This window comes from Scyliorhinus canicula, chromosome 1 (genome assembly GCF_902713615.1).
Source record: "Scyliorhinus canicula chromosome 1, sScyCan1.1, whole genome shotgun sequence".
Classification (NCBI taxonomy): domain Eukaryota; kingdom Metazoa; phylum Chordata; class Chondrichthyes; order Carcharhiniformes; family Scyliorhinidae; genus Scyliorhinus; species Scyliorhinus canicula.
The window spans coordinates 42,898,613-42,924,586 of record NC_052146.1 but is presented as its reverse complement, the minus strand read 5'-3'; the positions used below and the strand labels follow the sequence as shown (position 1 = coordinate 42,924,586).

Sequence of the window (25,974 nt, the reverse complement as noted above, 5' to 3'; positions counted from 1 at the left end):
GGGTCCCAGAGAGTGAGCCATAAGGAAGCCAGTGCTGCCTGGGATGAGGTAGCAGCAGCTGTCAGCTCAGGCAATGTGACCAGGAGGACTGGCCAGCAGTGCAGGAAGAAGGTCAATGGCGTACACTGGGCAGCACGAGTGAGTAGACACCAATGCCTCTCACCACCACCTGCCATCTCCAAGGGAGCACCCACCCTCCAACTCTCCATCTGACCCCCAGCCCTCCCTCCTCCCCCCCCCACCCCACCTTCATACCCCCTTTCCCACCAGAGTGAACCACGCATATGCTTAATGATGCCCTCTTTCTGTCTCCTCAGGAAAAGCTCTCCCATATCGTCGGGAGAAGGCCCAGACTGGTGGTGGGGTGACGGACATAAGAATCCTCACATCCTTCGAGGAGTGGGCCCTGGAGGTGACTGGTGTGACCGAGGATAGATCAGTCAACCTTGCGGAGGCTGGCAGACGTCGCAGAGGTGAGGAACCATCGGGCTCCACCCGGAGGACCTGTCAAACAGGAGTTGTTGTTGCCTTACTGACTGACCCATCCCTCCCACTGACTACGTGTCCATTCTCCCGCAGGTCCTCCAGCCGACGGCACCAGCCCACCCTGACTCCGAGGAGACTACCACGGAGGAGAGCTCAGAAGATGCAACCGTAGTAGTGGCAAAGCTGTCATCCCCACCCTCACCAGCGCAGATACACACATCTCAGTGGGCAACGTTGTGGTTGGCTTCTGGGGCACAATCTGGTGAGCACCACACAGCTGCTGATGTACATCAGGTAGAGGCAAGAACCCCCAGGTGAGACAGCAGTCAGAGGTCTGCTGGATCCCAGCCTGATGCTGAGCCTGTGGAACAGAGTTACCCAGAGCTGATGGAGACGATATGGAGTAGCCCGGGACATTCAGAGGGAGATGTCAGAGTCACTCCAGCAGATCCATAGCCGCTTGGAGGAGTCCCAGAGGCGCAGGCGATGTCGCTGGCAATGCGTGGCACCAAGGCCAACACTGCTAGGGTGGCGACCGCAGTGGAAAGCCTGGTGCAGGATGTCGGCACCATTCGCGAAGGTGTCCATGGTGTCGAGCTGTCAGTGACAGTCATGGCTGAGGGTCTCGGCAAAATGTCCGACCCGCTGGGGGCTGTCACCCAGCACTAGGCCGACCTTGCTGAGGTTCTGTGGGACATGTCCTGCTCTCAGATGGGCATGGCCGAGATGCAGCGGAGCTTGTCCCAGTTGTAGGTGGGGATGGCTGAGGTGCTGCAGAGAATGGCCCAGTCACTAAGGAGCATCGTTGAGGGCGTCGCCAGGATGGTGGGGACCATGGGGAACCGCCAGGGCAGGCAGAGCCAGATGATGCAGGGGCAGACGGGGCTCGAACCAGCTGTCTCTCCATCCCAAGGTGGACCCCTTGGCCCTATGGGCACTGAGCGAGAGGAGGGTGCCAAGCCGGACTCGTCCCATGGAGTGGTGACAGTCGCCACCAGCTCCCTCGAGGTCCACCCCTCTGATGAGGTCACATCTCACAGTCAGCACATGGGACAGGGCAACACAGCTGAGCATGTGCCGGAGACAAGTGAGCCAAGGCCCACAGGCCCCAGGGATCGCCCGCCAGGGCATCAAAGTCCACGGGGCGAGATCAGCAGCTGGCTGCCTCCACCTCTGATGTACATCCTGAGGAAACACCAAGATGTAGTGGGAGAATTAGGAGGGCCAAGCATGTGGAGGACCAGTGGGGGCACCTGGAGAGAGGGGAGGGGGAAGGTAGGGGTAGGGAGGCGGGGTGAGGGTGTGGCACCAACAGGAGTGGGGTTTGTACAGCACATTAAAGACATTTTCGCAAAACCATTATGATGCCTCTCACTTCCTTCTGCAGTGCAGGATGACCCCCGGGTCTTTTGTCCATCTCTCTAGTGCCGCCCACCCCCATGGCGGCCCACCCCTGCGGAGGGTGCCCCCCCCCCCCCCCCACCCAAGAGTCCCCCAACCCCTGCCAAGCACTGGGGTGGCAAGCCCAGCACCCCCAGGCTCTTTCCTGTGAGCAAAGATGGTTAGTCACCTCCTCGGCTCCCCACAGAAACCCTTCCGCCAGGTTCACGTTTTTCAAAAGGATTACTAATCGATGCCAGCGTGACCACTCACTGGGGTGGCTGCTGAATGATGCAAGTCCATTGGATATGGGGTAGCTCTCGTTAATTGTATGGAAATGGGGCTTAAGTGGCGATAATAGATTTCTTATCGTGAATCCCGAATTCACCTATGGGGGCAGGGCCTGTTTGGCACCTGGTGCGGATCTCGGTTTTGGCCGCTCTCACTATTCACCGGCCTCGTTACGCTTGAGCGAGAGCTACAACGAGCCTGGACAATCGTGCCCACAGGATGCAATTCTCCCAAAAAATTTCTACGTTAATTTGTGGCGGGTCTTTCTGGGAGTTTCCCGCTGGCTATGCCGGCGAGTTTCCCACTGCTATTTAATGACACGTAGTCACTTTTATGGGCCCTGGGGGGTTTCTTACCGGTTTAGCCCACTGAATTTTTTTTAGCACTGGGGAGCTGAACTCAGATCGGGTCGCCATTTTGAAAGGGTGCACCGATCTCTAAGTGAGCTTGTGGGTCACCCACTCCCCCCACCCACGGGCAATGTCACCCCCACACATGTGGGCACTACCCCACACCCCCCAAGTGAGGACACCCGCTATGGGGTCCCCCCCATCTTTAGCCCCCCCCCCCCAAAGCGCCCTTACAGCAACCCCTCCCTCCCAGGACCCCACCCATCCCAGGTGCCGTTTTCCCTGGTCCACGTTTGTGCGGACTAGCACCGATCAGCGCTCGGCTGCAGCCTGCCTGGGGAGGCCGGAGAATCTATGGAGGTTGGTGGCTCCCGGGCATGTAGGTCGTAAATAGGTTTACAACCTACTTTTGCGAGTGTCATTTGGTCCCGGCATCTTTGGGCAGGGTTCTGCCATTCATGGGACTTTGGTGAATCCTGCGAGGCATGAAGCCTGTCGTCAGATCCGCTGGACGCCTGTCCTGAGATTCTCGGGCCGCATTTTACTCTTGCTTGAGCACAATGCGGCAAGAGAACCGTGCCCAAAGACCCGGGCCGGGATTCTCCGACCCCGTGCTGGGTTGGAGAATCTCCGTGGGGGTGCGAGAATGGGGCCATGCCGCCCCAACGTCGGCTGGCCGATTCTCCGGCACTGATTCTCGGGCGCATGCAGGATCACCGCCGCGCCGGTCGGGGGCCGTTGAAAGCGGGTGGCCGCCGAGTCCCGCCGGCCTGTGTCACACATGGTCCCACATGGTGGGACCTGGAAGTTCTGCGTGCGAGGGCCGTCCTGGTGGGAGAGGGCTGGGGGATCCGACCCCGGGGAAGAGCCTCCGCGGTGGCCCGGCCCGCAATCAGGGCCTACCGATCGGCGGGCAGGCTGGTTCCGTGGGGGCCTATGTTCCTCCATGCCAACCCCTGTAGGGCTCCGCCATATTGCCCGGGGGGCCGGCGCTGAAATGCGAACCCACGCGCATGCGCGGAATCACGCCAGCCGTAGCGTGCATGCACTAACTCACACCAGCCGTGTTGCGCCGGCTGGAGCTGCGGGGACCACTCTGGCAGTGACCTAGCCCCTGAGGAAGGGCAGCATATCAGACAATTGAGGACCGTTGACGCTGGAGTGGTTCACGCCGCTTTTCACGCCGGCGTCAGAACTTGGAGAATCCCGGCCCCCGTTTTAGGCTCGTTTAACGGGGTATTTCCCGGCACTTGGAGCTCCAAGAACAACCCCGCTATTAAATTTAATTTAATTTTTCTATTTAATTTTTGGGCCTCAGCGAGGAAAACCCTGCCAAGGCCACAATTGGGCTACGCTTCTCCAATAACGAGCTCAGCTGGCCAGCGCAGGAAGTAAATAGCACCCCGATCTGTGAACACCCCATTGCGGCCTCCAGCCCCCCCAACACCCCAACTTACCAATTAGGGGATTCTCAGGTCCTCTGCACCCCACCTCATAAGGGAAGGGCACCCCTGGGCCCGATCTCCAGCATGGGCAAGATGCCACCTGGGCCCGATCGCCAGCCGGCAATGCCCTTTCCAGCCTGGCAGTAGCACCTGGGTGTCCTGAAACTAACATCACTGATCACATCTAAGGGTTGTCACCCAATTTGAAACAACAAATCTCTGTGATTATGATAGTAAAGAACAACAGTTTTTTAACATTTAGAAGCTTTCTAATTGAGAAAAGCTATTTTCAAAGCGCACAATAGGAAAATATTTAATCTTGTTGAAGGGATGAATGGCCTGCTCCAAAATATGACAGACCCTTTTCATTTTTTTCTTGTGATATAGCTTTGCATATGCATTGCTACCACCTTTGCAGAATCTTGAGCTTTCCCTTTCACGGATGTTTCTGGAGACTTTTCTTCCTCTATTTCTATCGGCCATGAAAGGATCTATTGAAACAAGCAAGACTTCAATCTCAAAATAAAACGATCACTTAACAAATGTTCAAGCTGAGAGTGAGAGCATATGAACAAGAGAACGAAATGCAAAAGTTACAATATCAACAAGATTTCAATGTTCTACAAAAGTACACTGAGTTGATACATTGATGCCTGATCTAAAGGATGCCTCTCAGCCCCATTCACAAAAAGAGAAAATAGGAATCTGAAATGATCTTTGCTATGATTGGCAATAATAGATAAATTTAGAGCACCCAATTCATTTTTTTTCAATTAAGGGGCAATTTAGCGTGGCCAATCTACCTAGCCTGCACATCTTTGGGTTGTGGGGGGGGGGGGGGGGGGGGACCCACACAAACACAGGGAGAATGTGCAAACTCCACATGGACCGTGTCCCGGGGCCGGGATCGAACCTGGGACCTCGGCACTGTGCCATTTTCCAAAACAGACTGAACTGCCTCAGCCCCACAGGTGGATTTTGAATTCAAAATTCTAGATCTAGGTTTTCAGACATTCATCAGAACAGAGTCGCAGTCCCATCAAACAGTGTTTCAGAAAATGTCAAATTAGGGACATAACAGAATTAGCAACTGATAACTATAAACAAAGCCTACCTTTTCTTGTGTTACGGTTACTGTCAGCCCATTTTGTAGCAGTTGCTTCAGCCCATACAATTCTTTCACCAGGTGTACCTTGGAATAGTGATATGTAATAGGATCTCCCCATGATTTTTGAGGTAACTTGTAATTAAATACTGAAGGAAAATGAAATTTTATATATGAAAGTATATATATATAAACATAGTACCTCATTTTCATTCCACATAAACTTGTGTCCCATCACTTTATATAAGAGAAGTATACAAAATGGTGTTCGCATCTGTTATGATGCACTTTCGGAAACTTCATTAGTGAACAAAAAGGGATTTATTTAGTGATCTTTAAGAGCAGCAGCATGTTTGCAGCTGGCTCGAAAATACCTCTGCCTAGGAGAGCTCCTCCCCCTGGGGTGTTCCCCCACTCTCAGTCCTGATTGGTCACCCAGGCCAGGTGACCCTTACTCTGCTGTGTTGCCCTTAAAGGGAACAATCAGAAATAGGTAGCAGAACAACATGGTTTAAAGTGAACAAGGAATGAATATTTACGAGCTGAAATATTAAAGCTTACGATCAGAAAATAATGGAGAATTAAAAATGCAGTTTGTGGTGATATAACCACTGTAGATATGTGTACTTGCAGTAGGGGGATGTATGCCTGTACCTGTAATACAGGTTCCTCTGGTAAGCCCCTGCCGGCTAGCTCCGCCCACAGGGAGCTTGTGTATAAATATGCGTGTGAGTCACTGAGATGTACATGTCTCGAGTCTTTGTGTGCAATTGTTAGCGTCACAATTTATTGCTGTGTGATTTTCCTTACACCATGGACATCAGGATCAAGCCTGACCGTCTGCAGCTGGATCCGCAGTCGCCTCACGCCAGGAAAGACTTCATTCACTGGCTTGCAGTCTTCGAGGCCTTCATCTCTTCAGCGGACCCTCCCCCGACGGAGGCTCAAAAAAGACAACTCCTGTACTCAAGACTTAGCTCCAGTGTCTTTCTGCTAATTCGAGATGCGCCTGACTACGCCAGAGCTATGGAACTGCTCAAGGAGAACTATGCACTGTCGATGAACACCCTGTTTGCGAGACATCGACTCTCTACTCGCGTCCAGCAGCCGGGTGAGTCGATTGAGGACTTCTGGAGGGTCCTTATACCTCTGGTACGAGACTGCGACTGCCAGGCCCTCACAGCCACAGAACACTCTGATTTACCCATGCGCGATGCCTTTGTTACAGGCATTGCATCGGACCCCATCCGGCAACGACTGCTGGAAAGGGCTGCTCTCGACCTCGCGGCCACAAAGACTCTGGCGCTTTCAATGACGGCAACCTCCCGTAGTGCGCGATCTTACTCCGCTAGCCACTCAGCCCACCCGTCCTACCCCTCGTGGACCCCTCAACCGGCCCCCCCAGCAGCCGCCCCCGTGCACTACGCCTGCACTGCTCGCCGCACCGCGCTCCCTGGGGGTCCCCGCTGTTACTTCTGCGGTCAGCAGAAACACCCCCGCCAGCGCTGCCCGGACCGCACCGCGACCTGCAAAGCTTGTGGCAAGAAAGGCCACTTTGCAGCGGTGTGTCAGTCCCGGATGGTTGCCGCTATCGCCCCCCCCGTTCCCCCCCTCGCCTCAGCCAATCGCACAATGGGCCCTGCCGTCCGCTTCCCCCGACCCCACGTGCGATCAGTGGGCGCCGCCATCTTTCGCCGCCCCTACCACGTGCGCTCCATGGGCGCCGCCATCTTCATCCCCCACCGCCATGTGCATTCCATGGGCGCCGCCATCTTGTCCCGGCCCCACAACGTGCGCTCCATGGGCGCCGCCATCTTGTCCGCCGCCATCTTCTCCCACCCAAGTACTCCAGACGCCGCCATTCTGTCCTCCTGGGACCGGGACATGGGTTGCTACCTCTACTCGTCGGACTCATCAGACTCGACCGCCGATCGCCCGCTACTCGCCTCCGTTACGCTCGACCAGTCGTGTCCTCGCAACCTGGCACCCTCTTCCACAACGGCGCTGGTCAACGGCCACGTGACCTCCTGCCTCATCGACTCCGGGAGCACCGAGAGCTTCGTCCACCCGGAAACGGTAAGGCGCTATTCCCTTGCGGTCCATCTCGCCAACAGGCAGATCTCTCTTGCCTCCGGTTCCCACTCTGTCCCGATCCGGGGTTTCTACCTGTTTAAACTTACTGTACAGGGCATGGAATTCGACCGTTTCCATCTGTACATTCTCCCCAACCTCTGCGCGTCACTCTTACTAGGCCTGGATTTCCAATGCAATCTCCAGAGCCTCACCCTCAAATTCGGCGGACCCCTACCTCCCCTCACCGTTTGCGGTCTCGCAACCCTCAAGGTCGAGCCTCCCTCCCTCTTTGCCAATATGACCACAGATTGCAAGCCCGTCGCCACCAGGAGCAGATGGTACAGCACCCAGGACAAGGCCTTCATCAGGTCCGAAGTCCAGCGGCTGCTTCGGGAGGGTATCATCGAGGCCAGCAACAGTCCTTGGAGAGCCCAGGTGGTAGTGGTTAAGACCGGGGAGAAGCACAGGATGGTCGTGGACTACAGCCAGACCATCAACCGGTACACGCAGCTCGACACGTACCCTCTCCCCCGCATGTCTGATATGGTCAATCAGATTGCACAGTACCAGGTCTTCTCTACTATTGACCTGAAATCTGCCTACCACCAGCTCCCCATCCGTAAATCGGACCGTCCCTACACTGCCTTCGAGGCAGACGGTCGTCACGAATGGAGTCTCGGTATTTCAACGAGAAATGGACCGAATGGTTGACTGGTACGGACTGCAGGCCACCTTCCCGTACCTCGACAATGTCACCATCTGCGGCCATGACCAGCAGGACCATGATGCCAACCTTTCTAAATTCCTCCACACCCCATCTTTCCTTAATCTCACGTACAACAAGGAGAAGTGCGTGTTCCGCACAGACCGCTTAGCCATCCTCTGCTACGTAGTCCAAAACGGACTACTGGGGCCCGACCCCGACCGCATGCGCCCCCTCATCGAGCTCCCACTGCCCCAGGGCCCTCAAACGCTGCCTGGGGTTATTTTCTTATTATGCCCAGTGGGTCCCACAATACGCGGATAAGGCCCACCCACTTATCCAGTCCGCACATTTTCCCCTCACGGCCGAGGCACAACAGGCCTTCGTCCGCATTTGATCTGACATAGCCAAGGCCGGGATGCACGCAGTAGACGAGACTCTGCCTTTTCAAGAAGAAAGCGGCGCTTCAGATGTCGCCCTTGCCGCCACGCTGAATCAGGCAGGCAGACCCGTGGCATTCTTTTCACGCACCCTCCACGCCTCCGAAATTCGACATTCCTCTGTTGAAAAGGATGCCCAGGCAATCGTTGAAGAGGTGCGGCACTGGAGGCATTACCTGGCTGGCAAGAAATTCACTCTCCTCACTGACCAACGGTCGGTAGCCTTCATGTTCAACAACACGCAGCGGGGCAAGATCAAGAATGACAAAATCTTGCGGTGGAGAATCGAGCTCTCCACCTTTAACTACAAGATTTGTATCGCCCCGGCAAGCTCAACGAGCTCCCAGACGCCCTCTCCCGAGGTACATGTGCCAGCGCACAAGTGAACCAGCTCCGTGCCTTGCACGAGAGCCTTTGCCATCCGGGGGTCACTCACTTACCATCTAATCAAAGCCCGCAATCTGCCCTACTCCGTCGAGGAAGTACAGACAGTCACCAAAGACTGCCAGGTCTGTGCCGAGTGCACGCCGCACTTCTACCGGCCAGATTGCGCGCGCCTGGTGAAAGCGTCCCGCCCTTTTGAACACCTCAGCGTGGATTTCAACGGGCCCCTCCCCTCCACCGACCGCAACGCCTACATCCTTAGTGTGGTCGATTAATTTTCTAGGTTCCCCTTCGCCATCCCATGCCCGGACATGACATCTGCCACCGTCATCAAGGCCCTGGATTCCATTTTTGCTCTGTTCGGTTTCCCCGACTACATCCACAGTGACAGGGGATGCTCGTTCATGAGTGATGAGCTGTGTCAATTTCTGCTCAGCAGGGGTATCGCCTCCAGCAGGACGACCAGCTACAACCCCCGGGGTAACGGGCAGGTAGAGAGGGAGAACGGGACGGTATGGAGGGCCGTCCAGCTGGCCCTATGGTCCAGGAACCTCCCAGCCGCTCGCTGGCAGCAGGTCCTCCCTGACGCGCTCCATTCCATTCGGTCACTACTGTGCACCGCAACTAACAGTACACCCCATGAACGTGTTTTTGCCTTCCCTAGGAAGTCTACACCCGGGGTGTCGCTCCCGACTTGGCTCACGACTCCGGGCCCAGTCCTTCTCCGTAGGCATGTCCAGCACCACAAGGCAGAACCCCTGGTGGACAAAGTACGCCTACTCCACGCCAACCCTCAGTATGCCTACGTGGAGTTCTCCAACGGCCGCCAGGACACAGTCTCGCTCCGGGACCTGGCTCCCTCAGGTGCTGATCCCATGCCCATGCCCCCTTTCCCCCCCGCGCCACCCTCCTTTTCCCCGGCGCCTCCGTATTCGCCCTACCAGGTCCATCCCTCGTCCCCATGCCCACACTGGAGGACACGGAAGATTTTGGCTCGCTCTCGGAGTCATCCCGCCAGCAGCCAGCACCAACACCGCCAGCATCTGCCATCACCGCCTGTGCCGATGTTGCCACCACAGCTATGCCGATCACAGCGGAACGTTCGACCGCCGATTCGGCTCAACCTGTAACCTGCTAACCGGTATGGCTGTACCTGTAATACAGGTTCCTGCGGTAAGCCATTGCTGGCTAGCTCCGCCCACAGGGAGCTTGTGTGTAAATATGCGTGTGAGTCACTGAGATCCTATTCTACAGCTGCCGCCGGAGGAATAGCATCACACAGCAATAAAGCCTCAATTGTACATGTCTTGAGTCTTTGTGTGCAATTGTTAGCGCCACACAGTTATTGTAAATAGAGGAGATACTGTAGCCACCTGGGGTGACCACTGCCCAACACAAAATGGAAGATTGCAAGGAATGCAGGGAAATTGGACATGTTGTAAAGCAAGCAGCTTGCAAAGCGCTTGTATATTCAGACTACTGCAGAAACCAGTTTTGACTGCTGCAGGAACCAGTTTTGACTGCTGCAGAAACCAGACAGCACTATGAAAAGAAAACAGTTAGCATACTAATGAGGCGATACTGGGCGATCCCCAGATACAATGGAAACAAGTTAAACACAGATTGATACATTGAATGGAAGGCCAGACTTTTCGGCGCCAAAGAAGTCCAAAACAATAAGTCGCAAGAACCGTCCCAGTGATCGAGGAATTGCCCCGCTATTGGGGAATTCAAATCAATCGATTGGGAAGAGACCCAATCGATTGCGAGTGAATAGAGGGTCCGCCCAGACCCTGAGAGAGGTATAAAACAGAGACCCCGACCCCAGCTCTCTCTCTCTGCCAGCCTCTCCTCGACCAGCTCTCTCTGCCAGCCTCTCCTCGACCAGCTCTCTCTGCCAGCCTCTCCTTGACCAGCCAGCCCTCCCAGCAGAACACCGTTGCAGCAGAAGAGCCTTGAGGAGGAGAGGTCTGGACAGCAGCCGCCAACAAGTAAGTCACAACGCACGCTATGAGAGTAGACACTCCTGACCCCCTTTAGTCCATAACTACTGGAAGCCTGCGGACCCAGGACAAAGCTAGAAGCTGTTGTTCCCTGATCCGGCAGTCCCCTTATCCAGATAAGTATTTGGCCTATTAGTGGTAGGATTAGCCTAGTCTTATAGTTTTATATGCATGATTAGCAGATTACTGTAATATAATAAACTTGTCTTGTTTGAACTTACTAACTGGTGTATGGATTTATTGCTTTGAACTTGACCTTGAAACTTGTGGTGGTATCTTAACGATACCTGGCGACTCCAAAGCTAAGTAACGAAACAGAGCCAAATGGAGTGTTAAGCACACTCACCCAGAACGAGCAACAATACAATGGAAGAGATTGAAGATATGGGACAGAGAGAAATACAAATTACATTGATCTCACGGTCTGAGCTTTAGCTTATTTTCACTAAGTATGCACAATTTTGCAGGAATGTTTAGTTGGCCTTAGTTTGGGACTTATTCATCTCTTTTAAAAACTAAGGGTTGCCAGGAAGGAAAGTTGGAGGCGGAACAGGGTACCTAGCTAGAATCGAAAAACTACTGGGGAATGAAAAACAGGAAACCGTAACCACTATTGTAAATAATACAAGATGACTGATGTAAATTATAGAAACAGACCGATGTATAAATATTTTTATTTATCCTTTGTCTCCTAATATCTACGCTTATCCTTGTTCTGTATAGTACAAAAATCTCAATAAAAACAAAAACAAAATCAATGTCAGCCTGGTACTGGGTCCCCCCCCCCCCCCCCCCCCCCCCCAGCGAATCAGACATTCTACCAAGACCCTCAGACAGAGCTGTCACTGACTCCGCCACACCTTGGACACTTTCACTCATGGTGCTGACATCGTGCACCAGACTCTGCACTGCAGTCGCCACCCTAGCAGTGTTGGCCTCAGTGCCACGCATTGCCAGTGACAGCTCCTGCACCTGTAGCCTCTGGGACTCCTCCAAGCGGCTGTGGATCTGCTGAAGTGACACTTACATCTTCCTCTGAATGTCCCGGCTGCTCACTATCGTCCCCATCAGCTCCGGGATGACCTCTTCCACAGGCTCAGCATCAGGCTGGGACCCAGCTGTGTCCTAGGAAACAGACCTCTGACTGCTGTCTCACCTGGGGGTTCCTCTACATCAGCAGCTATGTGGTGCTCATCCGTTTGTGCCCCAGAAGCCTGACCACTAACATTTCCCACCGAACTGCGTGTAACTGCGCTGGCGGAGGGTGGCGATGGCAGCTGTGACACGCCTATTACGGTGGCATCCTTGGAGCTCTCCTCCGAGGTGGTCTCCTGGGAGGCTGGAGAGGGGGCCACCCAGGATGGGCCGGTGATGTCGGCTGGAGGACCTGTGGGAGAATGGACAGGTGGTCAGTGGGAGGAATGGGTCAATCAGTAAGGCAATAACAACTCACATTTGACAGGTCCTCCAGCTGGAGCGCGGAGTTTCCTCACCTCTGCGGCGACCGCCAGCCTCCATGTTGGTGACCGGTCTGTCCTCAGCCACACCGGTCACCTCCAGGGCATGCTCCTCGAAGGTGGCGAGGATTCTGATGTCCAGCACATCACCATCAGTCTGGGCCCTTTCCCATTGATTATGGGAGAGCTTTTCCTGAGGAGACACAGAGAGGACATCGTTATCCACATTCGTGGTTCACAGTGGTGGGAAGCGGGTGTGAAGGAGGTTTGGGGGGTTGAAGGGGGAGGGGGAGTGGATGGAGGATTGGGGGTTACATGGAGATTTAGGGGGGGGGAATGCTCCTGTGGGGGCGGGGGGGGGGGGGGGGGGGTGCATTGGTATCTACTCACTCGTGCTGCCCGGTGTAGCTCATTGATCTTTTTCCTGCACTGGAGGCCAGTCCTCCTGGTCACACACCTGGTGCTTGCAGCCGCTGCCATCTCACCCAAGACAGCACCGGCTGCCCCTATGGCTGACCCTCAGGGGAACAGGACATCCCTCTTGGCCTCCATACTGTCCAGCAGCCTCAAATCTTGTGGCCATTGTTGTGAGCTGGCTGGGGTTGGCTGAGCAAGTGCTGCTAAAGTGCTGCTCAACCTTGTTAGCGGGGGAGCTAGCGAGGGAGGTGCCGGCGAATCAGCTGGGGAGCATTCATTTGCGGCAAGATGTCCTTGAGGCCTCGTTAAGTGGGCCAATTAACGTTGAATAGCGTTGCTGGCTGTGCGCCGGGAAGCTCACGACAATTCCCACTCACTACAGCACTTTCCGGAGAATCACGCCCAATGTCTTTTGAGCTGCTGGGACCTTACCCACATCGCATCAGCAGCAATATTTCTTTCCGGCCTGTTCCTCTTATTCATTATTATATTCCAGCTCCAATCCCAAAAGTTGATATTCTATCATCTGCTCCTGCAGTAGGATGAAAGTCTTTACAGTCTTTATTTTATTTATCATAATAGTCTTGTGCAGCACTGTCTTTTTACCCGAATAAAGCACAGACTTTGAGGCGATTTGATTATATGTATTTAAAATAATGTGGAGTCTAGTCCGTATCTGTGTGGATAGATTATTTGAGCTTGGTAGATGAGAAAGACAAGGGATTTATGTGTTGTTTTCACAGAGCATCACTGTCCCCTGGAACAAACTGAAGGCTCCTGAATTGGCTGTGGATCCCCCTTCAGACGTTCAAAAGAGTCTGGTGTGCTCTTCTTGGCTGAGGCGGATAGCTGTGTTTATAACAGGTAGGTGCGATTTTTGTTCAGGTATCTCATGGACACGATGCCCTTCTAGAAATCATTTTAATTGTCCTTAAGGTTCAGAGAGGAATTTAATTTAATTTTCCCCTATCAATGTTTTAATTTTTGCTTCTCCCAGCACCCAGAACAACAATACGTGATCACTTCTGTGGACCAGCTGGTGTTATTTTCATGTGTTTGTATTGGAGGGAAAGCAGATTACTGCCAACTCTTCTGAATGAATTCTAACCCGGTGACACTCGTACCCAGATGCCAGCGATGCGTTCATTGGAAATATTCTAGCCTCTGAGGAGGAAAAAGGTAAAGTTCCACTCCAAAATCTTGACCAGATCATCTAGGTGACACTTTCAGTGCAGCAATAGGAAGCGTGGAATAGCTGTATTGTCACAAGTACAGTTTTTAGAAAGAGAAGTTGAACCCCCCCCGGATAGGTGTTAAAAAGAGCCATTTGAAGAAGAGCAGGGTATCTCCCCCACCTGCCTTTTGTTCTGGACTATATTTATCTCTCAACCATCACTGGCAGAGAGAAACTAACATCTCATTGCTGATTGACACTTCTATATTTGAGTTATGGCCTGGGAGGAGGTACTTAGATAGAATGTTGTGGTTCACTTGCCCTTATTTAATTTTGTTTCCACAGTCCTAACCCAGATTTGCGCCTTTGCAGTTAAGTAGAGATTCAATGGCAGTTTTGAGAGCCTCAAATATTTATACCATATTGAATCCAAGTATGGTTATCACCTTCCTACCAAATACAAAGCTGGACCCTGGTTGGTGGATGGCTAAATGTGGGATTACTAAATTTATTTTTATGCAGATGAAAATTGTTTAAAAATCAGGGCTATGAAAAGTAAGGCCATTGCAATAACCATCACAAAATTGCTGCATTTAAAGTGAAGCAGGGGAAGCATATGAGGAGAATGAGAATAAAGGATAAGTTGACAGTGTTAGATAAGGAAAGGCATGGGGAGGCTCATTGTGGCTGACGGGGCTAAATGGCCTGTGCTGAATATTTCTTGTGATGGTTCTATCTGTGTCAACACATTGTGCAGCCTTGCAGCAGAGTGAGAGCAATGTGTCAATAGTGGCACAAATGATGCACAACTCCACTGACTTTTCAAATACAGTAATCCCTAAATAACATCAAGGCAGAATGTTGAAATAGATTAACCGCCAAACATATATTTCAATGTTTCAGGATCAAAAACATTGCAATTTAACTGAATTTATCTGATTACCGCAAAAAGATTCCTCGTTTTCAATGTGTGTAGCGTTGATCCTCAAATCAGGAAGCGCAGTAGGAATTGCTTGTGACGAAAATGTGTCTTTTTCATTGGGCAAGCCATTAAGGGAATTTTCAATTTGTGTGTCCTCCTGTGGAAAACATTTTTTAAAAAAATGTTAAAAATTAAATGGAGAGGCTAACCATCGAGACACACAAAAAAACAATCACACAGTATCATAATTATTATTCATACTCTTTTTGTCTGGGTCATAATTCTTTCGAGCTGCCTTTTAAAGGGGATATGTACTTATATCAGAATGATGAAGGAAAATCGCGGAATTATTTCTGGAAATATTGAACTCTAAATAAGACGTGTGAGTTTTTAAAAGTGTGTGGTGTTCTTTGTCTTGCTTATTTAGGATGGTTGGCGTAGTGTCCCACAAAGACCACAGAATAGCTTTACTTAAACAAAGCTATGATTTCATTTACACTACTAAACTGGGTTTCGACACTTAGTCCTTTAGAATACAGAATTGATCAATAATATCACTACTGGTATAAACTATAATCTAACCTTCTCACACTAACCTCTCTTATGACCTTCACTAGCTGTCTCCTGCATACACTCCTCCCCTAAGATCTAGCATCACTGTTTTATAGTGTAGGTTAGATGGACTTTAAACTAAAAACTTTAGTTTTTTTTTCCATGTTGGTGCAACATCGAGGGCCGAAGGGCCTGTACTGCGCTGTATCGTTCTATGTTCTATATAGTTGTATCGGCAGCTCCCTCTAGTGGCTATTCTTGATACTGCATTAACCCTTGTATTACTGATAGTTATGATAATAGCACAAAGTGGACATACAAGTCAAAGATGATTAAGGATATAAAGTCTGTCACTGGCTGAATTGCTGGTGGGTGACACTCTGAGAGACAATGGAACCCCAGCCTGTTTATCAACAAATGTTCTTCTGAAGCACACAAACATTAATTGGAACCAAAGATTTTTACAGCATGGAAACAGACCCATTGGCCCAGCTGGTCCATGCTGCCCAGTTTCTATCACTAAGCCAGTCCCACGTGCCTGTATTTGGCCCATATCCCTCTATACCCACCCTGCCCATGTAACTGTCTAACTGTTTTTTAAAGGACAAAATTGTACCTGCTCTACCACTGCCTTTGACAGCTGATTCCAGATGCTCACCACCCTCTGTGTGAAGAAATTTCCCCTCTGGTCTCTTTTGTATCTCTCCCCTCTCACCTTAAACCTAGGCCCTCTAGTTCTAGACTCCTCTACCTTTGGGAAAAGATGTTGACTATCTGCCTTATCGATGCTCCTTATCGGAGTAGTGGAGCCCAGTCAAGGTGAGTGCCATATCCTGTGCATAATGTCCCAGGTGAAACTTTGGATTTCACCCTCCCAGGAATATACAAATACTGGGATAAAAATAACTGAGGTGTGTGCATGTGTTCGTGTCTGCGCGCGTGCGTGTGCGTGTGTGTGTGTGTCTGCCAGCGTGTGTGTATGTGTCTGTGTGTGTGCATCTGTGTGTGTCTATGTGTCTGTCAGTGTGTCTGTGTTATGTCTGTCTGTGTATCTATACCTGTGTGTGTGTGTGGTCTGTCTATGATTGTTTGTGTGTGTGTCTGCCTATCTGCGCGGTAGTACAGTGGGCAGCACTGTTCAGCGCCAGGTTCCCAGGTTCAATTCCGGCTTGGGTCACTGGCTGTGTGGAGTCTGCAAGTTTGCCCTGTGTCTGTGTTTCCTCCGGGTGCTCCGGTTTCCTCCCACAAGTCCTGAAAGACGCGCTGTTAGGTAATTTGGACATTCTGAATTCTCCCTCAGTGTACCCGAACAGGCGCCAGAGTGCAGAGACTAGGGGATTTTCAGAGTAACTTCATTGCAGTGTTCATGTGAGCCTACTTGTGACAATAAAGATTATTATTATGTATGTCTGTCTGTGTCTGTCCAAGTGTGTGTCTGTCTCCATGTGTGTCTGTTTGAGTGTGTGTCTCTGTGTCTGCCTGAGTGTGTGTCTGTCTCTATGTGTGTCTGTCTCTATGTGTGTCTGTTTGAGTGTGTGTCTCTGTGTCTGCCTGAGTGTGTGTCTGTCTCTATGTGTGTCTGTCTCTATGTGTGTCTGTTTGAGTGTGTGTCTCTGTGTCTGCCTGAGTGTGTGTCTGTCTCTATGTGTGTCTGTCTCTATGTGTGTCTGTTTGAGTGTGTGTCTCTGTGTGTCTGTTTGAGTGTGTGTCTGTTTGAGTGTGTGTCTCTGTGTGTCTGTTTGAGTGTGTGTCTGTTTGAGTGTGTGTCTCTGTGTGTCTGTCTCTATGTGTGTCTGTTTGAGTGTGTGTCTCTGTGTCTGCCTGAGTGTGTGTCTGTCTCTATGTGTGTCTGTTTGAGTGTGTGTCTCTGTGTGTCTGTCTCTATGTGTGTCTGTTTGAGTGTGTGTCTCTGTGTCTGCCTGAGTGTGTGTCTGTCTCTATGTGTGTCTGTCTCTATGTGTGTCTGTTTGAGTGTGTGTCTCTATGTGTGTCTGTTTGAGTGTGTGTCTCTGTGTCTGCCTGAGTGTGTGTCTGTCTCTATGTGTGTCTGTCTCTATGTGTGTCTGTCTGAGTGTATGTGTCTGTGTTTGAGGCTTGTTTAACAAGCCCCACTACAGATTTGAGCAGCAAGGTATTTCTTCACACTAATGGATTCTTCCACCCTGCCCGCCGCAAGATCGCCACGGGCGAGAAACGGACAATGGAGAAGTCCATTGACCTCAGGAGAGATTCTCCGGTCACCGGGCGGGCGCGGCCAGAGAATCTGCCCTCACATGAGTAATGCTTTCCAAAAAAAAAATACACTGAAGCAAAGCACCTTCCAGCTGCTTCACGGGACAGAAGGTTTTCCATGACAACAACAACAACTTTATATGGCACCGTTAAAAAGCCCCAAAGCGCTTTACGGTTGTATTATGGAACAAACTTACACCGAGCCACACTGGAGATATTAAGCCTGATGAGCATAGCTTGATTAAAGAAATAGGATTTAAAGATCAACGTAAAGGAGAATAGAGAGGAACAGGGCCAAAGATATAGGGGGGAATTCCAGAGCTCAGGGAATAGGGAGTTGACGGCACAGCCATCAAATCTGAAGTGTTGGAAAGGCTCAAGAGGCTAGTATCGGCAGAGTGCAGAGATCTCGAGCATTGTGGGGCTGGAGGAGATGAACATAGTGAAGAATGGTCATGAATAATAGAATAAGAATTTTAAAATTGCGGCATTTATTAATTGGGAACAAACACAGGAAAGATGGGTGATGGGACATGGTGTGAGCTAGAACATGGGAGTAGAATTTCGAATGACCTCCTAGTTTACAGCAGGCAGAAATTAGGAGACCAGAAAGGAGGGCATTAAAATAACCAAGTTTAGAAGTAGCAAAGGCAACAGATGACAGAGGTTAATGATCTAGTTGGGAGGTGTTACACGGTGGGAATAGATGCGGTCGAGGCCAAGATGGATCTCGTGTTTGCTGAGGGTCTCGGAGGGTGAGCCACAGGGCAGCCGGTGCCGCCTGGGGTGAAGTATCAGCTGCCGTCAGCTCAGGAAGCGTACCCAGGAGAATTAACATCTAGTGTCGCAAGATTGTCAATGACCGACACCAGGCCGCACGCAGAGTTGACAAACCCCCCCCACCCCCCTTCGAAAGCTTCCCACCCCCACGCGACCAGCAACCCCCACCCTCCATTTGCCCCCAACCCACCCTTCCCCCTCCCTTCACCCCAACCCACCCTTCACCCCCCCAAACCTTCCTTCACACCAGCACCACCCTCCGCCCCCACCACTGTGAACCGCACATGCAGCTAACGATGCCCTCTCTGTCTCCGCAGGAAAAGCTCGCCCACAATCGCCGGGAGAGGGCCCTGACAGGCGGAGGGGTGCTGGACATAAGAATCCTCACGACCTTCGAGGAACGTGCCCTGGAGGTTATGGGGAAGGCCGAGGACAGAGCGGTCACGCACGTTGTAGAGATGGGGATTCACCAGGCCCCACCTGGAGGACCTGTCAATGTGAGTTGTTATTGCCATACACACTGACCCATCCCTCCCACTGACCACGTGTTAATTCTCCCACAGGTCCTCCAGCTGACAGCGCCAGCCCATCCGGGGTGGCCCCTTCCCCTGCCTCCCACCTTGGATGAGACCTCCAAGGATGCCAATCAGTGCATCACAGCTGTCATCCCCACCCTCCGCCAACACAGAGACACTCACCTCATTGGGCAACATTAGTGGACCGGCTTCTGGGGCACAATCTGGTGAGCACTGCACAGTTGCAGATGCATATCAGGTGGATGCAGGAACAACTAGGCGAGACGGCAGTCGCAGGGATCCCAGCACCCAGCTGGACCCAGCCAGATGTTGAGTCTGTGGAACATGCTATATCGGAGCTGATGGAGGCGTTAGGGAGCAGCTGGGACATTCAGAAGGTGATGTCAGCAACAGTTCAGCAGGTCCATAGCCGACTGGAGGAGTTCTAGAGGTTATGGGCACAGGAGATGCCGCCAGCAATGCGTGGCACCGAGGCCAACACTGCTCGGGTGGTGACTGCAGTGGAGAGCCTGGCGCAAAACGTCGGCAGAATGAGTGAAAGAGACCAAGGTGTGGCGCAGACGGTCACGGACATGTCCGACTCGCTGGGGGACGTGACTCAGTAACGGGCTGACCTTGAAGAGGCGCTGAGGGACATATCCTGGTCTCAGGTGGGCATTGCCGAGACGCTGAGGGACATATCCTGGTCTCAGGTGGGCATTGCCGAGGTGCTGAGGGACATATCCTGGTCTCAGGTGGGCATTGCCGAGGCGCTGAGGGACATATCCTGGTCTCAGGTGGGCATTGCTGAGGTGCTGAGGGACATATCCTGGTCTCAGGTGGGCATTGCCGAGGTGCTGAGGGACATATCCTGGTCTCAGGTGGGCATTGCCGAGGTGCTGAGGGACATATCCTGGTCTCAGGTGGGCATTGCCGAGGCGCTGAGGGACCTATCCTGGTCTCAGGTGGGCATTGCCGAGGCGCTGAGGGACCTATCCTGGTCTCAGGTGGGCATTGCCGAGGCGTTGAGGGACATATCCTGGTCTCAGGTGGGCATTGCCGAGGGACTGCGGAGCTTGTTCCAATCACTGAGAAGCATCGCCTAGGGCAGTGACACCATGGTACAGACAATGGGGAACCACCAGGGCCGGCAGAGCCCGATGACGCAGGGACAGCCGGGGCTTGAATCAGCTGCCCCTCTGTCCCAAGGTGAACCCCTGGGCCTTATGGGCACTGAGTGGAAGGAGGGGGTGCTGGGTGGCAACCCGGACCCATCCTATGGACTGGCAATGGTGTACACCAGCTCCTCCGAATTCCACCCTTCTGATGAGGCACGTCTCGAGGTCACCACACAAGATAGGGCGCACGGCTGTGCATGTGCTGCCATCAAGTGAGCCGGCACCCTCCGGATTGCCAATTCCCTATTATGAATTCCCTACTCAGCCGCTTGGCCAGTGGCCTCTGTGGTCAGTAGGAATTATGGGTGATCATTAGGCAAACAGGCAGGGACTATGGTTGCCCACGGAATGGGAACACACGGTCCAGGGATTGGCATGGAAGAGCCATGCACGGTCGACACACCTGCCCTCATCAGCACCCTCATCAGCGCCCCCACCCCAGCGGAAAACCTCCCAGCCCCGAGATCCCGTACCGCCCATTGCAGCCCACCCCAACTGGGGCTGCACCCCTCAGTGCCCGCTCCCCGCACCACTGAGCACGGGACAGCATACTCAGTTCCTCCGGGCACAGTGCCTGTGAGCGAAGATGGCTACTTGCCTCCTCGAACCCCCGCAGCTGTCCCTCCGCCAGGTTCACATTTTCCAAAAGAAGTACTAATTGTGCTAGCGTGACCACTTGCTGGGGAGGCGGCTGGAACACAGGAGGCCATTGGATAACGGGGTTCCGCAAATTGTGTGAAAATAGGGCTTAAATAGTGATAATTGATTTCTCGCCACGCTACAGTGGGGTCCCGATTTCGCCAACAGGTACTGGCCTGGTGAACAGTTAGGCGCCCGGCGCGGTTCTCGTTTACCGCCTCTCCCGCTAATCACCGGCCTCGTTGCGCTCTTGCTCAAGCGAAACGAGGCCAGAGAATCGTGCTCCAAGGTTGCAAACAGTCTGATTCACAGAATCACAGCAAAATACAGCGCAGTAAAGGCCCTTCGGCCCATCGAGTCTGCACCGCCACATAAAATGACCAGATCTGACTATCCTAATTTGCCAGCACTTGGCCCATATACTTGAATGTTATGCCGTGCCAAGTGCTCATCCAGGTACTTTTGAAAGGATTTTAAAAATATATAATTTTAGAGTACCCAATTCATTTTTTCCAATTAAGGGGCAATTTAGCATGGCCAATCCACCTAATCTGCACATCTTTGGGTTGTGGGGGCGAAACCCACGCAAACATGGGGAGAATGTGCAAACTCCACACAGACAGTGACCCAGAGCCGGGATCGAATCTGGGACCTCGGCGCCGTGAGGCTGCAGGGCTAACCCACTGCGCCACCGTGCTGCCCATCGTACTTTTGAAAGGATGTGAGGCAACCCGCCTCTATCACCCTCCCAGGCAGTACATTCCAGACCGTCACCACCCTTTGGGTAAACAGGTTTCTCCTCAAATCCCCCTGAACCTCCCGCCCCTCACCTTGAACTTGTGTCCCCTCGTAACCGACCCTTCAACTAAGGGGAACAGCTGTTTCCTATCCACTCCGTCCATGCTGTGCCCCTTGTAATCCTGTACACCTCGATCAGGTCATCCCTAAGTCTTCTCTGCTCCAGCAAAAACAACCCAAGCCTATCCAACCTCTCTTCATAACTTCAATGTTTCATCGCAGGCAACATCCTGGGAAGAAAGTCGCCAGGGTGCAGGATGAAGTTGGTGGTAAGGGTTATGATGGGAACTGAAGACAATGGCTTCCCAATATTTAATTGAAGCAGAATTTCCCCAAAGTCTTTCCTCATCTACAAGGCGCAAGTCAGCACTGTGAGGGAATACTGTTCACTTGCTTGGATGAGTGCACCTCCCACCACACACAAGAAGCAAAACACTATCCAGGACAAGCAGTCTGATTGATTGAGACCCCATCCACTTGCGCACAGTGGCAGCAGTGTGCACCATCTACTAGATGCACTGCAGCAACTTGCCAAAGTTGCTTTAAAAGTAAAGGTGCAACCTCTATCATCTGGAAGAACATGGGCAAGAGATGCATAGGAACATCGCCAACTTTTGCTACAAAAGTGATTACACTTTAAAAGCATTGAAGTGGTGGTAAAGTGGCTGGTCCTAAGATTGTAAATGACATTATACAATTGCAAAATCTTTCTATCTATCTATGGCTGCATTCATAGAACAACAACTAATAGGAGTGTATGTGTAACTGATTGAAACTTGCCAAGCACAATTGATTGTGCCTAAATCAGACAAAGTAACAGTTCTTCCTGCAATGTATTCAACACCATTTCCTTGTTCTCTCTTATGTGAGCCTATTGTACTGACAGTTAATAATAACAACGGTTGGCAACCAAACTGTTCTTCAATGCACCTCAACTAGCATTCAAGAATAACTGATGAAAAGTTGAAAGAGGTATTTGATTCTACAGTAACAACAGACTGAGACTCACCGGTGTACCTTCTGTCTGTAATTCATTCCATTCACAGGGGTTTTCGAGACTTCCGAGGAACTCGTAGGTCACAAAGTAACTGTTCTTTACAACAGGAAATTCTGGTAGCTCCTCCAGAGGGTCGATAGGGTTGGGAATACCCCTGACTTTTCCTATATTTATTGTTACCCGAGCGTCAGGAACAATGAAATCTGGAGCATGACATGCAATGGATGGAAAAGATAAAGGGATGAATGTGTTGCCCCAGTTTAGAGACTGAACTCACTTTGCCGTTATAACATGAACAATAACTTGAAACAAACAACTGAACGAATTGGGGGGGAAACCAAAACATTTAACTAAAATCAAAACAGTAATTGCCAGAAATGCTGAAGGAAAAAAAGTAAATGAATGTTTTGAATGCAATTGTACTGTTTTAAACGTTAGACTGAAAATGTTAATGTATCTTTCTTTTTCACAAGCTAATTGAACACATCTGAATAACTTGCACTTATGTAACACCTTTAATACAATATGTGGTTCAAGGTGCTTTCCAGCAATTCCTGTTTTTTCATATTTTTCTTTTATCCTTCATATTTATTTATTTTGCATCTTCATAGTTTGTGGCCGGTTTAGCTCAGTTGGCTGGACAGCTGGTGGAGCGTATGGTCAGTAGCGCAGGTTCAATTCCCGTACCGGTTGAGGTTATTCACGAAGGCCTCGCCTTCTCAACCGTGCCCCTCACCTGAGGTGTGGTGATCCTCAGGTTAAATCACCACCACTCGGCTCTCCCCCACAGAGGGGAAAGCAGCCTATGGTCATCTGGGACTATGGCGATTTTACTTACTAACTCATGTGGTCAACTCTGTTATGTATGCCATGCTCAAAAACTGATTTCACAGATTTGTTACGCACAGTGGGCGCAATCTAACCAAATTGGTCCTAAATCTGGTAGCGGGCGGGAACTGCCGAGTGTTTCCATACGGCTGACCCGGCGAGGCCGTCGCCTGTATCTAATATTAATTAGGCTGCTTAATGAAGCCCCAAAGGCTTCACGCCACAAATAGCAGCCTCGCCGGCTGATTCGCCGGGACTGCACTCGCCAGTATAAACCCCAGGCAGCTCCATGATTTGGGGATACAGACCTGGCCAGACTGATGGATGCGGTGGAGTCCAGACGGAACACCCTGTTCCCCTGAGGGCGTTCGAAGGCCAGCCACCTGGGAAGCAGTGGCAGCAGTCGTCATCGCTGGGACCGTGACAAGAAGGACCACCATCCAGCGTGGTAAGAAGCTCAAAGACCTCCACTGGGCCGCATGGGTGAGCTGGCACTGGCCCTCTGGCACTGGTCCTGCCTGTCAGCCCCAGATGCCCCCCTCCCCCCACTGACCACTCTGCACCTGACACCTCCCCCCACACCATCCTCCCTGACGGCCCTACGCCTAGCACCCCATGCCAGCACAATACTGCGTGCCCCCAGCACACCCTGGCCCCCACAGCACACAACACCCATGCCCAGCAACGGTGCCACCCTTGTCCTCCGTCATGCATGAAACATGCAGCTCATGATGCTGCTCCAGCCCAGGGATGCCCCCCCCTTCCCCGCTAATGCTAGCAGAAACCCCCCCTCCCGACTGGCCAGAACATCGTGCCCAATGTTTCTCCTTTCTCAGTCTTTCCAGTGGGAAAGTGGGAAGATGCTGAAAAAGGTTGTGGAACTCTCTAGCTGACCCTCAAAGCAAGGAAGATGTTTGCCATGGAACCCATGGCAAGAACTTTCGAATGGAGTCTTTTAACATGGGGAGGCTGTCGCGCTGCAGCTAACACATGGTTCTGGCTGACCAGGAAATTCTCCTGTTCTTACCACCTGCCATTGGCGTATTTACAGGATGGCCATCAACCTGTTTGCCTGCACCACAAACACAAACCTTCTGTGGCCATCAAGTCCTGGGGTGGGATTTGAACCCCGAGCTTATGGCGCAAAGATAGGGGGGCACTACCCACTGTGCCACAAGACTTCCTGCTATTGTGGAGCTAATGTGAGCTCGATCTCATCTATACAGATACTTTAGGCTAAATGTTCTCAATATAATTCTTGCTGAAATTGGTGGGGGCCATATTCAAGTCCCTGTATTTCTCTTCAGTAGGTTTTAACTGAGCCATGGCATTATCATCGCTCTTCCAGCTACCTCCGAACACTTAAGAAGGGCGGGGTGGGAAGGATCATGTACTAGATCTGTCATTGAAGACTCCATTTGAGGGGAAGTCTGACAGGTGTCAGTGAATGGCTGCAGGAATTCACGCTGGGAGGTGGTGTGCACAGGGCAGCAACACAGAGACAATGGAAGTGAGACATAGACACGCAGAAATTAGGAGCAGGAGTAGACCATTTGCCCCTTCGAGCCTGCTCTGCCATTCAATATGGTCACGGCTAATTCTTTTTAAAACATAATTTTAAAGTGCCCAATATTTTTTTCCAATTAAGGGAAAATTTAGCGTGGCCAATCCACCTAACCTGCACATCTTTGGATTGTGGGGGTGAAACCTACGCACGGGGACAATGTGCAAACTCCACACAGACAGCGACCCGGGCTGGGATCAAACCCAGGTCCTCAGCGCTGTCGGGAGCAGTGCTAACCACGGCTAATTCTCTATCACAATGCCATATGACATGGGAAGGCTTCCACAGCCTGGGTTCTCAGACATGTGCCTGCAGGGAAGGGTGGACGCAGTCAGGATCAGGAGAGAAATGCTCTCCACTGAGACTAGCCAGCCTTCCGAATCAGGTTTGACTGGAAGTAGCACTGTTGTGAGCAGTAGGTGTGTGGTCTCCAGGATCTAGTCTCAGTGGCATAAAGTTTTAATGGCCTCATTATTTCTGCGGGTGATCCTCTTTGCATTGGCTTTTCGATACACCTTGCTGTCACATGTTTTCCTTTCTCTCCAGCATCCTCCTCAAATTTTCACTCCAGCACTCAACACTCACTTGCAACCTGTTGTTCTCTTGCACCCATTCTTCACAGCCCTCCATCTGAAATGTTTCCAATCCATCCTCAACACCCATGCCACCTCTCATGCACATAATTCTTTGCATTTTCTCATTGAAGGTGAAGCGAGCCCACAGCTCCAGGGGGAGGTAAACCACTGGGGTTGAACTTGTAGCCATTGTCTTCCTGACCATTCTGGAGAATGAGGTCCTGCACATCAACAGGGACACAGTGGCTCTAATGCTGGGTGTCGGTGAAGGAGGGATGGAGGGGCTCAGAGACCCGGTGACAATGTGAGCATCTGCCGCTTTGCACAGAACTGTGACTCATGTTGAATTGTCGCCAACTCCAACTAGACACATTCCAGAAGATCACGGTGGAAGTGATGCCACAGAATGCTGGTGGCATTGTGAAAGTGGGTCATAAGGGAGCGCAAGAGATGAAAACACACTGAGGTCTCTATCAAGCCCACTGTAAACGCCTAATTCATAGCAGCTAAAACTTATCATAAAAATTCTCACCAGTTCACATTATAGTTTGACTTTATTAAAAATCACCTTGAGACTCAGTGGGAATAAAGCTTTCCTGAGTTTAGCTATGTGATTTTTCCAGCTAGCAGCCTGACACTCACTCCGTTTACCTCCTCACTTCGACTCAGGGGGAAATAAACAGGCG

At 51.6% G+C, this 25,974-nt stretch overlaps 1 protein-coding gene across 1 annotated transcript in view; it reads right to left on the bottom strand.

The window, feature by feature from the left end:
- LOC119962041 (leucine-rich repeat-containing protein 43-like) overlaps positions 1-25,974 on the bottom strand; it is an 86,380-nt gene that overhangs the window by 16,667 nt on the left and 43,739 nt on the right. Inside the window, exons 6-9 of the mRNA XM_038789828.1 lie at positions 22,334-22,524; positions 14,652-14,787; positions 5,067-5,206; positions 4,363-4,443 (exon numbers count right to left, since the gene is read on the bottom strand). Of these exons, the coding sequence (XP_038645756.1) occupies positions 4,363-4,443; positions 5,067-5,206; positions 14,652-14,787; positions 22,334-22,524 (548 nt within the window). The remainder of the gene's footprint in view (positions 1-4,362; positions 4,444-5,066; positions 5,207-14,651; positions 14,788-22,333; positions 22,525-25,974) is intronic.